This window comes from Protopterus annectens, chromosome 1.part2 (genome assembly GCF_019279795.1).
Source record: "Protopterus annectens isolate FY-2018-M chromosome 1.part2, PAN1.0, whole genome shotgun sequence".
Taxonomy (NCBI): Eukaryota; Metazoa; Chordata; order Ceratodontiformes; family Protopteridae; genus Protopterus; species Protopterus annectens.
Window position 1 is genome coordinate 719,154,478 of NC_056727.1, and position 19,043 is coordinate 719,173,520.

The following is a 19,043-nucleotide window of genomic DNA, read 5'->3' on the forward strand; positions in this document are numbered from 1 at the left end:
CACATATGACAGTGTTCATTTTCTTCGCATAACCTTTGTCTGGAAAATTGGGTTCATCTTTAATGAGACCTGCTAGGGCCCATTCTTCCAGATCTGTTGTGGTTTCTTTAGCTTTTTGGTCTAGAGCATCCTTGGATACTTGCGCAGCTGCAGCCTGGGCTAATCCACATACCTTTATTGCTCATTACAAGTTGGATCTGGTCCCTAGAAACAGCAGCTTTTGGTTTAGCAGTGCTCCAGAATATCCTTCCTTAGGGTCGTCCCAGGGTTGTGGTAGCTGGGGACTCTGTCCCATCAGTTGAGGTATGAATGAAAATGACGGATTAAAAAGTTATGTACTCACCGTAACATTCCATCTATGTTTGTTATCATTCTTCCTCAACCCCGAACCCACCTACACCCTCCATTTTTATACTTCACGAGAGCTCTAAGTAGTGTAGGATCCTCTGTTCCCTGTTTGAGCTCCAGCTTCCCCTTTTTCTATTCTCCACTGCCTTTTTACATCTAGAGGCAGCAAACTCTGTTAGATTGTGGGGCATTATGGGTAGGAGGAGGAGCTCGAGTTACAGGATGAAGCAGCCAAGTCAGATCAGAGTCTCTGATCTAAACCCATCAATTGAAGAATGAAAATGGACAACATGGATGGAATGTTATAGTGAGTACATAACTTTATTTCACTGCCATTGGGAACAAAGATGTATTTGTGTAGCATATACCAACCATCTTCACTTAAGATGCTACTTCAGATTTTTGGATGATATATATTATATAATTTTTTTTTGAGACGGTGGTGCACATTTGCTCTGAAGTTTGGGACCATCTGTCTCATGGTTTAGAACTTTGAGTTTTCTTTTAACTCCAACTTTATGGAGATGAACTTTTTAAAATGTTTTGTATAAAACCTTTACAAGCAAGCAAAATCTGAGGGTAATGCTACTCAGTGCTAGAAGTGTAAACCTCAAAATGCACTCACTCAAGGCACTCCTTAAAATGGAGAACATCGGCATCTGTGCAGTCACAGAGACCTGGTTCAAAGCTCCAGAGAGCACCCCTGCATTACCAGGCTATAATTCATACCACACCTTTTGTCCATATTTATTAAGGATGTCCAAACCTCCAAGTTAGTTGCTCAGTATAATGCATCCGAGATTATCCAAGTACAACTAACTCTGGGCAAGACCGCAATCCAAATTGTAGCCTGCTACAGACCCCCCACCATGCCCCAAGATTTCCACTCCCCTTTTCTTGATACACTGGAAAATGAGGGTACAACCCAACACCCTAATAATGGATGATTTCAACTGCCCCACCATTAATTGGGAAAACTACTCAACTCTTTTGCTCAACGTTTTCTGGAATTCATAAATTCTAATGCCTTGGATCACCTTATCTACATCCCCACCAGGGGCAGCAATATCCTAGACCTGGTCATTACCAACATGGGCGACCGGTGTTCCACACCAAAGGTCAATTCCTCATTGGTCAGATCTGACCACAAGCTAATCACCCTAGACATCCACATCCCTCCCCACCCCCCATTAAAACAACCGTAAATAATTTCTCCAAAGCCAACTTCACGCTTCTTAAGACGGAACTAGCAAACTTCACGACACCCATGCAGATGGACAATAGAAGTACGACTGCTGAATCCTACACAAATGCACTTTAAGAGCATTTACACTAGTGCATGGATCGTGCTATCCCTAACAGAACCAAGATGCCATCCTCCAAAAAGAGGAAGCCAATCTGATGGTCTTATGCCATAAACAAACTCTACAATAGAAGAAAGAAACTTTTGCAAAAAGAGTAAAATCCCATGATTGGAGAAACTCCCTGGTCAGCCTCAGTAAGAAGCTGAGATCTCTCATAAAATCCTTTGAAGCTTGTTATGAAAACAAAATCGCCACTGATTTGGTAGACAACCACAAAGCATTTTATAGCTATGTCAAGAATCTCAGTGGAAACAATCAGATCTGCTGTGAGTTACAGCACAATGGCACTAAATATACAGAACCAACTGATATCGCCAACATCCTGGCAGATAGGTTCAGTGCTAACTTTACCCCCCCACCCCCTAAAGGGCCCATCTCTATACCAGAAGAATGCAAAGTTCCTGTAATCACACTGCACAGGTAAAGACCTCACTCTCCAAAGCCAAGCACACAGCATCCATGCGACCTGACAACATCCCAGGCTACATTCTACACGAACTACAGAATGAACTGGTACATCACCTAAGTACCATGTTCAATCATAGCCTCACCTCAGGCATTGTGGCCATTGAATGGTGCACAGCGATGGTTATCCCACTCCACAAAGGTGGAGCCATGACAGACCATGGGAACTACCACCCCATTAGCCTGACTAGCCTGGTCTGCAAGGCCATGGAATGTATCATCATGGAACTCATAAACAAAAACACTGGTAATCTCCAAACTCTGGACCCCACACAGTTCGGGTTTGTAAAAGGCAGATCATTTCTCCTAAACCTGATAGGCTTCTTTGAAGCAGTCACCAAAGCCATAGATGAGGGTAAGGTGGTTCACACAGCCTATCTAGATCTCGCCAAGGCTTTCAACACCATTCCCCACTCTGGAATTTTAGATAAACTCACTAAACTAGGTATAAATCCCTATGTCATAAGATGGGTTGCCAACTGGCTTACTGACAGAACCCACAGTGTGAAAGTAGCAGACTCCAAATCCGACTTCAGACCAGTGACAAGTGATGTAACACAGGGTTCAGTCCTGGGCCCTCACCTGTTTAGTATCTACTTCTCTGAAGTACAGGCTAACACAGAAGGTCTCTGGCTAACTAAGTTTGCAGATGACTGCAATCTAGGAGCCATAATTGAAACTCCTAATGATGTGGACATCCTACAAAGGGGCCTCACTGAGACAGATGCCTGGTGTCAAAGCCATGGCTTCAAGCCCAGTGCCAAAAAGTGCATTGTCATCCCCTTTGGTAAAAACTCTGTACCCGTGAGCTACCATATAGGCGGTAATCTACTTAACACTGAAAGTGTGATAAGATTCCTTGTGGGACACAGGTGGATAGTAGTCTCTCCTTTGATAATCACATCGCCAAAGTGGTCAGGAAATCCTTCTACGTGGCACACCATCACAAAAGTTTTCTCATCCAGAAAAAGAGGTCATTGTTCCCCTGTACTCATCACTCATTAGACCCATTTTAGAGTACAATGCCCCTTTTGGTATGTACCTCACAAGACATCTACAACAACTGGAAAGGCCACAGAAATGCCTCGCAAAGAGGATTACTTGCCTTAAACAGATGCCTTACGCAGACCATCTCAAAACACTCCAGCTTTACTCCGTCGCATATCGCCTACTCAGAGGTGATCTCTGCCTAGCATACAAAGCTATGTCAAACCCAGAGCTGCTGGACATGCTCCACTTAAAGAAATCCCAATCCCTCCGAGCTACACCGCTCTAGGGACCTAAACCGTGTCACCACAATAAACAGAACATGCTGGAGGGATAGATTCCTGTCCCAGAGACTTCCCATACTCTGGAACAGACTACCTGTCTATGTCAAACAGAGCTCCTCATTAGCACTCTTCAAGAAAAATCTTGATGATCGGATGGGAAATACGAAATTCACCCTGGGGATTACTTCTGTGACTCTGCTTGACAGGGGCACAGGAATATAATTTTCTTGGGTGGCAAAAGCCAGGATACCTTTTTGGCTAGGCTTATATAGGCCCTAGAGCCAATATCCTAGTACCTACGTATGAACCTTTAAAAATGTCTGCATTTTGTTTTGAATAAAATTTGCACAAGAAGCTCACCTTTTCAAATACTTATGTGCATTTTAGTAGTGCACTTGCTTGTGAGCAAAAGAGGGGTATTGTTAAAGGACAGTTATTCAGGAGTCCAGACTTGTTACTGATAAGAATTTTTTTGATAGTCTAATATTGGGACCAAAATATTTTTTTAATGAGGCATTAAGTTATTTATGGCATGGGTAAACATACATTTAATATAAATAAAAGCAAACTATATTGACATTTCAGTCATAAACATTATGTATCACGGATAATTTATCCAGTCATGGTCAAGAACTAAAATGTTTGAATTTGTTAAGGCTAACCGGGGAAGCCAACGTGCACCTATTTTGAAAAAGCCCATACCAGGAGGTATTGGTGACGAGTACAAATCTTTCTTATTCCATAATTTTACATCATTCCCTTGAGTCCCATGCATCAGGGTTTTTCTGGAGAAAATTTGAGACTTCTTATTTAAGTATGTAACTGATTTTAAGTTTGGGACGTAGTGGAAAAAAATGTATATAAAACCACTTCCAATGCCAAGTGTTAGAAATTTAACATCATAAGGAGTTCAAGCATGTCACCTTAAAGATATGTGGCTTTTGCCGCTGTTATGGGGTACATAGAAGAAGGTATTTCTGTTAATGTTCAAGGTTACTATTAACCTTCGGACTGTGGTGGCAAATTTAATTGCAACGTGTTGAGTGGTGTATATTGCACAGTGTTCTTGCCTGCCTATTTTATATGAGCAAGACTGAGGAAGCTTAGATAAAGAATCAGAGCGTCTGAGAAGCATTAAGAAAAAAGACAAATGCACTTTTTAGAACACTCTTGTGAATGTGAATTAAAAAAAAAATCTTCCATTGGTGGTGAGTGGGAGACTGGGAAAATGAGATGCTTTTAATTAAACTGAGATGGCAGATTCACTTCAAGGGTGATGTATGTTCATTACAGCCATGAAATATCTGTTTGCCTGTTACAAAAGATAAGAAAAGCTATAAGTTGTAGTACTAGCCAGTCATGTTTCATGTTTGTATGTTTAAACTTGTGATTTCCTGTTGTAATTATGATGTTCATAAGTAAAGTGCCTAATAAATCTGGAAGATTTTACTCTGTGGTGAGTGTTCTTTTGGTGTATGTCATGTTATAATAATAAAACTCATGCTTTCTGTTTTGTGCTTGCTTGAATCTTTTTAATGTAACATATAAAATTATGACTTATTTAAACTTGCACAGATTGTATTTTAGCATCATATGTGGTAATCCACAACCGCATTCATTTGGGTTTTAAAGCTGCCCCTGTAGGCTGATGTTACTACCAATGGTAACTGATTACAGATCATGCTGTTGTAATTAATAATGATGAACAGTTTATATGCTGAAATCTATTAGCACAATCTGAAGTAGTTAACTTCATTTGTGCAACAACCTGTGGGTATCGGATCCGACCCGGCAGTTTTCAACAGCTTAGATCTGAGCTCCTAGCTCCTCCCTCTACCCATAAATACCTGCCAACCGTGACTGATCCCAGATCTAGTTTGCCGCGCTTGTTGTCAGCAGCTGGATTCTCGAGCTCCGTCATAGTGATTTCTGTGAGAAAAAAAATAGAAATTTTTTTTTACTTTTCTATACTTTTGGTGTGAGTACAGTGCGTTAGGCCCGTACCAGTTTCCCTTAGCTTAAATCTTCTTTAGTTTATATATATTTTTCCCTCCCTCTCCCTCGATGGTTCGTTAGGGTCTGTGTGTGTGTGTGTGTGTGTTGGGGCCTAGCGTGTGTGTTTCTTTAGTTTAAAAATGTCTGAGGCCTCAAAACCTATCTTCTCGAAGTGCACTGAGTGTGGCAATAAGCTTTCATCGGCTGATGGCAACACTCTGTGTGTTCTGTGCCTTGGGGTTGGACACCTTTCCTCTGGGTGTACCATCTGCGCGGTGTTCAACCCCAGGGCACTCAAGGACCGGAGATCCAAGCTGATCCTGGCGGGTCTCTTGCCCCCACATTCGGCTTCGGCCTCCAGTCCTTCTGTGGCTACCTCCGCGGCTTCGGCGGCCACTCCTGCCTCCCCCCCCGGCCAGGCTCAACCTCCCGCTGTAGGCTCGGAGGGGAGGGAGGCCAGGAAAGACAAGAGGAGGGAAAAGCACCACAAGCGGAGGGTCGAGGCCTCCGCTTCGGCCCCCCGGCTAAGCGGTCCTCTCCCTCCAGGGCTTCCCAGTCTCCTCCTTCTCGGATCTGGTCCCCTTGTTTTTCACCGGATTCTGAGGAGGAGGAGGAAACCCGATCTCCTTCGAGGTCATCGAGGTGGCACTCCCGTCCCGCCTCGGTGGCCTCTTCGAGATCTACATGTAGCCTTTCTGACGCAGACTTGGACCAGATGATGCGAAGATTCCTCCAGGCCCAACGGCAGATGGGAGTGCTCCTGCCCCCCTCCCTTCCGGGGGGAGCTCGACCCCTTTCTTTGCCCCAATAGCTCCTTCTCCGTCCCGCTTCCCGGGTTCGGAGCCCTCGGAGCCGGGCAGCCTTGTAACCGGGGGTGGGTCGGCGCCGATAGTCTCGGGTACTTCGGTGCCAGCTCTTCCCTCGAGCCTGTCTGGTCAGTTTTTGTCGGATCCGAGCTCTCGGAGCCTAGGGCTGAGCTTTGGATCCGAGGGTTTCAGTATGCCTTCGGCGCCATCCAGGTCGGAGTATACTGGGCCGTCTGATCCGATTGCTTTGGCACTGATCCACCTGTCGGATCCAAGTGAGGGTCCGCTTTCGGATCCCAGAGAGAGCGGCTCTCCCTCTGCGTTCGACATGGTGGAGAGGGCTCTGTCGACTGCTTCCAGGCCCCTGGTCCTTGCCACAGCTCCGCCCCGCACTCCTCCTCTGTTGGGTCTGACTTCCATCACCCGGCCCCAGGGACAGCCTGCTTCAATGTCCCAGGTCGTTCCCTTGGAACAGGATGTTGCTGGTGAGGCCTCCTCGGACAGCCCCCCCCCCGAGGAGATCCCCCACAAGCGGAAGTGCAAGAGGAGGCACTTGAACTCCCCTTAGTCCTTAACCGAAGACATGGATTTGGAGGAGGGGGAAGGCTCCTCAAGGTCACCCCCCGAGGATGTCCCCTTTGGGGACATCATGAAAATGCTTAGGATCAGAGGGGGGTGGTCTGCCCCAAAGCCGACCTAGGATGAAGCCGTGTTCCTGGAGGCATTTGAAGCAGGCCCTTCTATCTCTTGGGTGTCCCCTCCGGCTGACCACCTGGTGGACCTGATTACCACCAGGGAGTGGAAGGAGCCGGGCACTGTGGAGCCAGTCCCGAAACGCCCTGACAGGATCCTCAGTCCCCCTGCCGACAGGCCCCACTGGAGCAAGGGTCCCCCCGTAGATGCCATGTTGATGCCGGTGGCCACTAAGAGGGAACTAGCTCAGGAGAGCCTCTCGGTTCACCCCCGGGCAAGGAGTCCCGAGCGATGGGCCGCTTAGGGAAGCGGGTGTTTAGTTCAGCATCCTTCTTGGTGAGGTCACTGAACTACATGGCAAACGTTATTCGGCTGCAGCGGGATCTTATTAAAGAATATGCTGCATTGCCCCTGGAGTCCATGTCGGCAGAGGACAAACAGTTGTACTCCAACTGTATGGCCACTCTTAGGTCGATTTCCAATACCTCTATGCGGCTACTATCCCATGCCATGGAAGGAGCTGCTAGAGCCAGTGGAGCAGGTCTCGTCATGAGGCGTCAGACCTGGCCTCGGCATTGTGATTTCGCTGAACCCTTCAAGGCATCTTTCGCAAATGCCACTTTTGATGGTTCTGCCCTATTTAGGAAGACCGTTCGCGACACCTTGGTCCAGGGCGAAAAGGACGGGAAGACGTAGTCTGCTGTCGGAGTCCGCTTCTCTGCTCTCCAGAGGTCCTTCTCCAAGAACCAAAAGGGACAGAAGAAGATGTGGTTCTGGAAGTCGCAACAATCCCAGTCCGCTCCGGACCCCCAGTCCTTCCACGGCAGAGGAGGACAAGGGAGGACGCCGCACTAGAGGCAGAGGGGGCCCGAAGAACTTTGGGTCCAGAGAACCTTTCTCTGGTCGGTCCACGCAACAGCCCTGAAGGGTTGCCCGACTGCTCCACTCTGGAGGCAGTGGGGGTGTTGTTTCTCGAGGCACCTGGCAGCTTGGGAGTCCATCACGACAGACAGCTGGGTGCTTCGCATCATATCCAGAGGTTACCAGATCCCCTTCTCTTGCCCTCTTCTCTTCCCCAAACACCTCCCCGATGTCCCACCCGATCGGAGGGAGGTCGCAGCTGCAGAAATCTGGCAGCTCCTAGAAAAGAGCCATCCAACACGTCCCCCCAGACCAGCTTGGATCGGGTTTTTACTCCAGGTTCTTTTTGTTGCCAAAAAAGACGGGGGACTTGAGGCCAATCCTCGATCTCTCCCTTTTGAACCTTTCAGTAACCAAAGAAAAGTTCCGGATGGTCACTCTTCAATCTATTCTCCACCTATTACGGGAGAACGATTGGATGTGCTCGATAGACCTCAAGGATGCGTACTACCATATTCTAATGGACAGACGGTCCAGGAGGTTTCTCCGCTTCCGGCTGGGGGCCAGTCATTACCAATTCAGGGCTCTCCCCTTTGGTCTCGCCTCAGCCCTAGGGTGTTTACCAAAGTGTTAGCAGTGATAGCAGCCCACCTGAGGCTCCAGGGAATACAGGTTTTTCCGTACCTGGACGACTGGCTCCTGACTGCCTCGACAAGGCATCTACTCTGTACAGCCAGGGATCATTTTCTTCACCTTGCTCCCTGGCTAGGGATCACAATAAATATAGACAAATCTGCTCTCACCCCGACCCAAGTCATAGAGTTCATCGGGGCCAGGTTAAACACAATCAATCTTGTAGCCTTCTTAACCCCAGAGAGACTTCGAACCCTGAGGTTTCATGTGCAGGCCATCCTTCTATCTTCATCTCCGGCGGAGTTGGTCCTGAGGGCTCTAGGCTCGATGGCAGCGGCAATCAACTTGTTACCTATGGCACGTCTCAACATGAGGGTCTTACAGTGGACCCTCCAAGTCCAGTGGTCTTTTCTTCTCTACCCTCTGAGTCATCCCATTTCCCTCAGCAGGGCTTGCAAGAGGACTCTCGTGTGGTGGCTGCAGTCTCTGGATCTCCACACGGGACGCCCCTTCTCTATGGCCCCTCCCCTGGCCACGGTGACCACGGACGCCTCTCGCCTCGGGTGGGGGGGCACCCTTCGGGCAGGACTGTCAAAGGCACGTGGAACGATACGGAGATCTCTTTGCATATCAATGTCCTAGAGGTGAGGGCAGTGCTGTTAGCGTTGCAAGCATTTCAGGACCTTCTTCCCGTAGGGACGATTGCGATCCAGATGGACAACATGTCGGTTGTCTGGTACATCAACAAACAAGGGGGACCAGGTCTTACCCGCTCTGTCGAGAGGCTATGAGAGTGTGGGAATGGGCGATCACCAACCGTTTTCTCATTGCAATGCACATTCCGGGACGGTCCAACATCCTGGCGGACCAACTCAGTCGCACCATCGTTTCCCCTTATGAGTGGTGTCTCAATCCGCACGTAGTGAATCAGATTTTTGCCAAATGGGGGCAGCCCTGTTGCGATCTTTTCACCTCTCCCTCAAACACCAAATGCAACAGCTATTTTGCTTTAATTCCCCAAGTCGGGGAATCCCCGAGAGACGCTCTGGTGCATGTTTGGCCTCCCAGTCTGCTTTATGCTTATCCACCTCTCCCCCTGATGCTAAAGTTTTTACAGAAAGCCAGTCTGTTGGGGAGCAGGATTATCCTCATTGCCCCATTCTGGTCTCGTCGAACCTGGTTTCCTTACCTTTGGTCTCATCTGGTGAATTCTCCTTGGATTCTAGATCCCCTCCCGGATCTGATCTCCCACCCCCTGGGTCTCCTGACCCCGAACCTGGACAGCCTCAAGCTCACCGCTTGGCTGCTCCAGTTCCACTCCTAGCCAGGACTCCCGGCATCTCTTCCGAAGTCAAAGCTATTCTAGTTGCAGCCCATAAGCCTTCTACTAGGAAGGTTTACAGTAGCAAATGGAGACGTTTCTCTATCTGGGCAGAAGGTCAAAACCTGGATTCCCTCACAGCTCCTTTACCTGTGGTGCTAGACTTCTTATCAGGATTATTTCACCAGGGAGCTAGCTGTTCCACTGTCAAGGTTCAACTAGCAGCTATGTCTCACTACCGTGTCGGACATGATCTGCGTCCCTTGATCACTTCTAAGCTGTGCAAGAACTTCCTGAAGGGCACCTTCCTGCTCAGACCTCCGGTAAAGGAAGTGGTACCTCCGTGGGATTTGTCGTTAGTGCTTTAGGCTTTGACAGCTTCCCCCCTTTGAGCCTGCAGCTTCAGTGGAACTCAAGTATTTGTCTTGGAAGATGGCCTTTCTCGTCGCCATCACCTCTGCCAGAAGAGTTTCTGAAATTCAGTCCCTTTGTGTCAAACCCCCCTATCTATCCTTCCACAAGGATAGAGTCTACCTCAGGACCAATCCCTCCTTTCTCCCTAAGGTTGCTTCTGAATCTAATATCAACCAGTCCATTAATCTGCCAGTCTTCTTTCCCAACTATCACATCCAAAGGAGAATACAAATTACACTCGTTGGATGTGCATAGACAACTTCGATTCTATATTCACAGGACATCTGGTCATAGGCAATCCGACTAGTTGTTCATCTCCTTTGCCAAAAAGAATTTGGGTAAATCGGTATCCAAAGTTACGTTGTCTCGATGGATCTCGCAATGTATTCTTTTGGCTTATGAAACTTCTGGTAGGCCCACTCCTCAGGGAGTCCATGCCCACTCTACCCAATCTATGTCTACCTCTGCTGCTTTTAGATCCAGCGTTCCTTTAGATGATATTTGTTCGGCCGCCACTTGGGCCTCATCTCATACCTTTATCAACCATTATAAGCTGGATATTATCTCCAGAGGGAGAGCATCCTTTGGCTCTGCAGTGCTCCGGAACATCCTTCCATGATGGCCGCCCAAGATTCAGGTAGCTGGGGACTCTGTCCCACAGGTTGCTGCACAAATGAAGTTAACTACTTCAGATTAAGAAGTTATGTACTCACCATAACGTTCCATCTGAGTAGATAAACTTCATTTGTCAGCAACCATCCCCCCCTCCTTCCCCCTGACCTTCCATCATTCACTTTTGCTGTCTTCAGAGATGACATTTGAAATTGGTAAATCTGTAGCAGTTGCTGCTTGGGGGCAAACTTGATCTGAGGTCAGTCAGAGTTGGCAGGGGTTTATGGGTAGAGGGTGGAGCTAGGAGCTCAGATCTAAGCTGTTGAAAACTGCCGGCTCGGATCCGAAGTTGGATCCGATACCCACAGGCTGCTGACAAATGAAGTTTATCTACTCAGATGGAACATTATGGTGAGTATATAACTTCTTATTATTCTCCATTTATGGTCGTATTAATCAAAACCCCTTTGATTTATGGGTACCATCCAAGGCATCAATTAATCAAGAATGGAATTTTACTTTACATGCATTTGTTAGTAGGTCTATGACACCATAAAATATGCCATGCACCAATGGGGAATAAAGTACAAATCTATTTTAGGAAATAAAGATGTGGACAAAGAGGGTGATGTCAAAATTAATGAATTAGACAATCCAGATGGATACACGAAAGCATGTATTTTTACAATACGCTCCTGAGACACAGGACATAACTAGAATTATATCTAGTAACTGGAATATACTGAAAACTAACAACAATGTGTTTAAAATAGTGGGAAACAAACCATATTTTGTTTCAAAAACAGGAATTAACCTTAAAGTTGAATTGGAAAGGAAAATTACAGATCAGAAAGCAAAGAGGATTGGTACCACCAAGTGTGGGAACTGTAATCAATGTCATTTAATTAGCAGCAGTCCGTCTGTAACCCTGGAAGACATTAATAACACAACTGTATGGTTCCGGAAAGGGAATTGTAGGACTAGACATGTGGTGTACATGGCGAAGTCTAACAACTGTCCGTGTTTCTATGTGGGAAAGACGGATAGATGTCCCCGAAATAGAATATATGAGCACTGTTATAAAATCAAGAAGCAGGACACTAAGAATGCACTATGGAGACATCTTGAAGGGAACAGTAAATGCAATACATTCAATTTTGGTATACTTGAAATGTGTAAAGGTAAATCCTAGAGGGGGAAGTGTCAAATATGTATTAGGAGAGAAAGAGACCAGATGGCAGATCAAATTAAATTCTCCTGTTCATCCTGGGTTGAATGATTCAATTTCTATAAAGGCAATACTGGAAAACTTCAGGTAATGGAACATTTCATGATATTTTATTATGTATTTGGTCATATGATTGACAAAATTAATTTATAATTAATATTCATATTTATTTTGTCTTTATAAAGATATTAGGTGTATATGGATCTCGGACACTATATTTAGTATGGCATCGTTTGAACAGAGAGCACTGGCACTTTAAAACAGTATTGGACCAACTAATTGGTTGATATGCAATTTTTAAATGAATTTAGTATAAAAGGTTGGTGAATGTAATTAAAGGTTGTTCTGATGAAGTCTACATGTTAGAGATGAAAGCACTTAACTTGAAGCATTTTTTTTTTTAGCCTTTTAAATAATTTTTAATTATTAAAGTGATTGAAAAAGCATTTTCAGTGCACAGTGACTTTCCTTGGGATCCTCTAACTTTTTCTGGTGTTTCTTTACATTTGTTAGGTGGAAGGGCAGATGTATTTTTTCTTTTTGATGATATAATTTTAACATATTTTATTAATACAAAGTAACTCTGAAATGCATTTCACTGTTTTAAAGCTTATGATGAAATAAAGTTCCTATTTGAAGTGGCATTGTTTTAAAAAGGGCGCTGGGCTGGCAACTCAACACCATAAAACTCCACTGACAATCATGTCGGACAAGGTGATCCGCTGTGGCGACCCCTAACCAGGAAAAAGCCGAAAGAAGAAGACTATATGATTTATTGAAATATGTATGCATAGATACTAAATATCAGAGTTAAATGCTGAGGGTCCCTGTTGTAAAAATTGGTGGGAGTTGGTGTGGAGAGACATTCAGAAACCTCTGACAGGTGGCAACTAGTAATACTGAAGAGTAAGCTGTTAGAATTTGGATGATTATTGTAATGTAACTTTATTCAGGCAAGTAACAGTAAACGGGCAAGGTTGAGTAACAGAAGTTGACATGGGTTGGAACAGTTCTTAATCTCCACTTGCATCTTGTGTAATGGAGCAGTTCCTATATCAGTGTGTGCCCTTTGGGTTATGCCTGATGTAAAGCCAGTTGTGCTTTATGTGCGTATTAAATAGCTGCATAAACTTAAAGTATAAGAAGGTAACGCATTCATTTTATTGTGCATGACATTTTGTTCTGTCATTATGAGTATCCCGGATGTCTCCTGTTTTGAGACACCATTCATCAATTATGTGCCTACTGTGTGAGATGGTTACATTTTGTTGTGCACTACATGGAAGTGCATACTTCACTTGCAAGTTTAAACAGAAATTGCTCAAATGAGATGTAGTTTACTGCCTTGGGTGTATTGGAATTTGAGTACTGGTGATTGTCTTGCTATTTGCAGAAAAATCTGTGCCGAGTTTGTAAAATGCTCAGTTTTGTGTTTACACCTGTACTTTAACAAGGAGATGTGATATTTGATCAAAAATTGTTTTACTGAAATATATTAAAAAAATGCCTCATTTGACATGGTAGTTAATATTTGATAACAAGTAGTTTAAATAAGGCTGTCCAATGTAGTTGTCTTTGTATTTTGGGGAACTGGATGGTATTGAATGTTTTGACAGTCTAGCATCTTCATCTTGATACTAAGACAACATTTTCATTTTTTAGGTGACTGCAATTGAACCAATTATAAACCATGGCGGGGCTAATGCAAGCACTCAGCATTTACACCAGAGTCTGCGCTGGTTTTTTGGTGTGGCGGCTGTGGTTACTGATCTAGGTCATGTTTTTCTCATTGATATTTGTTTAGATGATTTGTCATGCAGTCAGAGTGAACTGGAAGCATCAGGTATGTACGGATCATGAAATTATTAATTTTGGCAGATTTCTTGTTATATATGTAAGTTTTATATATGAATATTTTTAGACTCCTGGAAAGTGTAGTGTAGATGTCTGTATGTTGTACTACATATTAAGTTTTGCTGTCAGTGTATTCTCTTGGAATCTTAAATGAGTGACCATCATCTACAATGCAAAGTGGTATGTTAGCTAGTTGGAGAGGTAAACTGCTCAACAATGCAGTTATTTTATTCCCCAGGTTGGAAGGCGGAATACATTTTATGGGAGCCAGGCGCACACTATATTGCAGCCATTGTGGGAGAATGCTGATATGACTTGCAGTACGGCTGACATGCCGACACCACAGATAATGGTTTTGTGGCTGCACATTACCAGTAACAGTTTTGTTAGTGCTTGATCTGTGCTATGTTTCTTTGGAGCTACCTTTGTGTATTGTTGCGCTGTAGTAAATAACATTGGAGATAGCTGTGTAGACGTAATTGGTAAAGACTCTACCCTGCACAAATGAATATGCAGTTTGTGAGTTCCCTCATCCCTTTTTGCTCATCTCTGCATCGTACATCTCTGCCTAGTGAAGAATAATGTAACTGTTCGTGTTTTTATACTCAAAGGAATTCTGTGGTTTTCTATCTGTTTGCTTTTGGCCACTGTGTATGCGTTACATTTACTGCATTTGGTTTTCTCAGACACTTGCTTTTCTGACCAACAAGGCTTGGTAGGAATGGGCTGCTTCCATGTGTCTGGTGGCTCTGCATCCTGAGTCCATATTCTTATGTCTAATTCTGGAAGATGGAGAAGTAGATCATCGCTTGTAGTGAGTTAAATGGTGAATCCCATATTAGATTACCTGGATAAAGAACAGATCTTAATATAGCAGATAATGCTTCTAAGTAAAGGATGAAGAGAGATGGGGAGAAAAGGGACAGCCTCGCCTTGTGTCTCTCCATAATTTAATGGAAGGGAAAAGCCAGCTGTATTAAGTCTTTGTAGTGGTTTCTTTATATATTTCCATTATTAGGGAAATTTCTGTGGGGAAGACCATTTTCTCCATGACTGAACAGGAAGCCCCAGTGGGTCTACCTCAACCCATCGAAATTGCATTTCAGTGGAATGTAATCAGGCGAACTTCTTTTCGTAAAAGTGTTTTTTTTTCGAAAATGTACTTTTGCGAAAAGGCAGCTAAGCGAACGCAATGGAGCTGTTGCTTAGATTGTGGGACAACAGGGATATGGGAATATTCCCTTTTCCCCACTGTAGTGTGATGTCTTAGTGAGAATATAAAAGTTGTGGGGGGTGCAGCCCTCCACATGGGGGTACAGGGGGGCCTGCCCACCTCCATAAACGTGGTTAGTGTTGTGGTTTTATTTTGTGCTTTTATTTTTGTTTTTTTTCATCTTTCGCGAAAGTGCGTTTTCAAAAAAATGCACTTTTGCGAAGGAGTATGCCTGTTTACGTTTCATTGAAATGTAATTTCGATGAGTCAATGTAGACCCAGCCCCAATATACTTTATCAAATGCCTTCCTGGTGGTTTAACTTGCAGGAGAAGCATAATCTGTAACAAGAAAAGTTTTGATTAAGTTATCAAATGTACTTCGGCTCTTCACAAACCCTATTAGAAGTAGAAGAACCAAGTTAAGGAGAATGGTGTTTAGCCTATTGTCAACTGAGAGTGTGAAAAATCTGTAGTCTTTGTTCATAATTGAGATAGGTCTGTAAGAATACACCTGTGTGGGATTCTTCCCATGTTTAGTAGTAATGGCTAGGGTTGCCTCTTCACAAGTATTGGTTATTTGTCTTCATTTATTTCCAACTTACCAAGTGGGGGCAGTGAGAGAGTTTGCTTGTTCAGGTCTTGATTTAGGGAGCCTGATGTCATTAGGTACACGTTAACTGCGAGGTTAGAGTAAAAAAAAGTTTGTGGAACCTCTCCATAAAGACAGTTGAAGTTTTTGAATTCCTGCAAACATCTCGAGGATTTCTTGCCTGTGTAGCTCCTGCATACACAGCTTAGTAATACATCTCTCCACTTGACTGTTTCCTCACTGAGCTGCCAAATACCATAGATTGGTGGTGTGGACTGCAGCTCCCTCAACGGTATTATATTTGTAGCAGAATCGGCTTTGAACTGTAGGAACCTGTCCATAGCATTTCTGATTTCTGCACACATTAAGTGGCTCCAAGTGACCCCTTTAAAATGTCAGTTTGACTTGTCAAAAGATCTTTATGTAAGACTTGACAGCCTCTTTCTGACTTTTAGCTTTACTTGTTCTTATTCTTTCACAAGTCCACTAGAGCTTATACAAACAATCTTGTATTGATTTGTGATTAACTTTGCAGGAGCTTGGTAAGAGAAGTTTTTCTCAGTTTGTTTTTAATTTTTTATGTACCGTTTTTCACTGTAGGAAGGAAATGATAGCTTATATTTTGTTTTATCTTTTAATGTTCTCTTGTTACTTGTTAGACGTATTTTAGACAGGCAAACTGATGCCATCCCAATGGCCTAGGTAGCTATAAATTCACACAGACTGCAGAGAGGGCAGTCCAGAGCTTATCTAAACAATCCTGTGTTGGTTTGTGATTTGATCTTTATTGTTAAAAAGAGGTGCAAATGCAAGCAGTAGTGAACAAGAAGTTACTGTGTGCTTTTTGCTTGCGATGTAAAAGAATTCAAGCTTTTGTGCGACTTGTACAACTTGTATGGTCAGAGAAACAACTTTCCTGTGCTTTAATATTTAGTTGTATATTGTTTGTATGGCTTTTCTCTTAGTTGATTTAAGTAAGTTCTCTCTGACTTCTGTGGTAACTGATTTGCTTATTCTTCTAGAATTTTTATTCATTTGCAGCTGAATGTGGATTCCTTAAATGAGCATGCCATTACAAGATATTTTTGCTTTAGCAAGTCATTAGAGTGTAATAAATGCTATGCAAGCAATAATGCCAAACAGGGTGTGTATGCAAATAATGTCTGCCCAGGGGTTTTATGAAGCCCGACTGTGCAGGTGGAGGAACTGTGTACACCCCTGGAAGGCATGTTAATTACAGTAACACACACTCTGGAGGACATTATTGCACTTAAAGAATACACTCTGTAAAATTGTTTTACTTTATTACTATGTTGTTGTGTCTTTTGGCTTTTCCTGGTTAGGGGTCGTCACAGGGGAACTCCGGTCCGTTATTGATTGGCAGTAGATTTTTACGTGCCGAGTTGCTGGCTCTGACGCACAACCTTCAATGAAGGTACGCCCATTCACGCATGTCTCCGCACAGAAGACGCTCTAGCTGAGAATCGAACAGGACAACATCTTACTGTGAGGCGACAATGCTACCGCAGCACCACCACCGCAGTCTGTTATAAATTTCTGATGTAAAATTGTTCCTGTGCTTAATATTTCAAACTTGCTGCATTATATGTAAATGGTTGGGAGGAAGTATTTTACATCCAAAATATAAAATTTTCAAAAAATATCTGGATATTTACTTCATTTTTCTTTTTGTCTTACTCCTAAAAATGTGTGGTTTTCTGGTAATCGAGGATCAACGTTACTAAATTACATATATTTGAGTTTCAGGCTTTATTTTCTTCAGAAAATGAATGCTAACACATTCTGCTATTCAGTCAACTTTCTGACTTTATAAGAGCAATATTTAAAATCATCTGTTCCTATTTTTGAGCCTTTGTTCCACCTTTATTTTAGGCTTTATCTAGATATCCTGAGTTAATAGATAGAGAGGTATGTAAACCTATTAACTGTTGTTGTCAGTGGTTGATATCACTCTTGCTCGCATGGACACAGAAGCACACTTATGTTTCAGAAAATCCATGCTAACACAAATCCTATTTAAGCAACTCTGCAGTTTGTAAGAGCAATATTTAAAAACTGTTCCTGTTTTGAGCCTTTGTTCATTCTTTTTAGGCTTTATCCAGATACGTTGAGCTAAGAGGTCAAGTCCTCATAACTGTTGCTGCTGCCACTGCTGGATTGCTGTCACACTTCACATTTAGACACAGATACACACACACATACCTGCAAAACAGCAAAAATGCTACTTGGTGAGTGTAAAATGATGATAGCTTTCTTTCGGTCCAAGCTCCATGGCAGCTTAATATAATCCTGTGAAGTGGCAGACTTGTTTTTTAGTGGGCATTACTTGTAGCTTAAAACCCTGCTGCACAATGTTCGTTCTTCAATCAGAGTGCTTATGTACAGGTTGCCCATTCTCCAAGTATATTTAAAGGTAACATCTGATAATACTGATCTGTGTTCCTCATGTCAAAAGTTGGATGACTTATCTACCATTATTAGTAGAAAATCTAGAATTACTGTTAACAATTGCACTTGTGCAGTTGGCATGGCTTGGAGAACTGTTACATGTATTACTGACTGGACTGATGAGATAAATGTTGGGCAAGGAGCAAGTAGAACACATTTAGGAAAGGATGTGTCTATTATCTGTATAGATCACTCATCTCCTATGAAACAAGATAATGCCAGTGACAACTTTGGAATTCTGGGTACAAGTATTCAGCTGTATGAGGATTCAGAACGTATAGAAGGAAATAAAGGAAAATGTTCACAACAAATAAGAAAAAGAAACTGAATAATGTCTGTAAAGTAAAAAAAATACATGCAAAAAAGGACACTGCTTTTGTTATGTAACACACAGGTTACAGGGAATGATGACAGAAAATCTTCAGTCTACAGCAAAAGGCACCATTTTTCCAAAAGAGAAGGTAGAAAAAGAGACAAAGGGGCAGGTGCAAAGGAAGAAAATCCAAAACTGAATGTGGAAAGAGTTGAATATTTCTGTAAGAAAAAAAGAGGAGAAATAGACGTTGACAACATGGCTGAAGCTACATATGTGCAAAACCAGCTGGATGAGTAATTGTATGCATGCAAAAGTAATAAGCAATGAAAACAGTGGGATTAATAAAGCTAATAGTGATGAAGATCATTCATTTGTAACCATTCATAGAATAGATATTACTGAATCAGAAGTTGAAAAGTCTTCAGATTTTTTTTTTCTTATAATTTCAGGTTCAGTTAGAGTAGCATAGCTTGTACAGGTGTTAGGATGTATTTTTCACAAATCACATATAGAAAGGAGAGTGCTGTCACAATGATTGAAAAGACTTTTTGGGTAAATATCTACATGACAAAAAATGTTCAGTTTTAAGA

At 43.3% G+C, this 19,043-nt stretch overlaps 1 protein-coding gene across 1 annotated transcript in view; it reads left to right on the forward strand.

The window, feature by feature from the left end:
* AHCTF1 (AT-hook containing transcription factor 1) overlaps positions 1-19,043 on the forward strand; it is a 2,707,103-nt gene that overhangs the window by 368,244 nt on the left and 2,319,816 nt on the right. Inside the window, exon 5 of the mRNA XM_044058692.1 lies at positions 13,674-13,854. Coding sequence (XP_043914627.1) covers positions 13,674-13,854 — 181 coding nt within the window. The remainder of the gene's footprint in view (positions 1-13,673; positions 13,855-19,043) is intronic.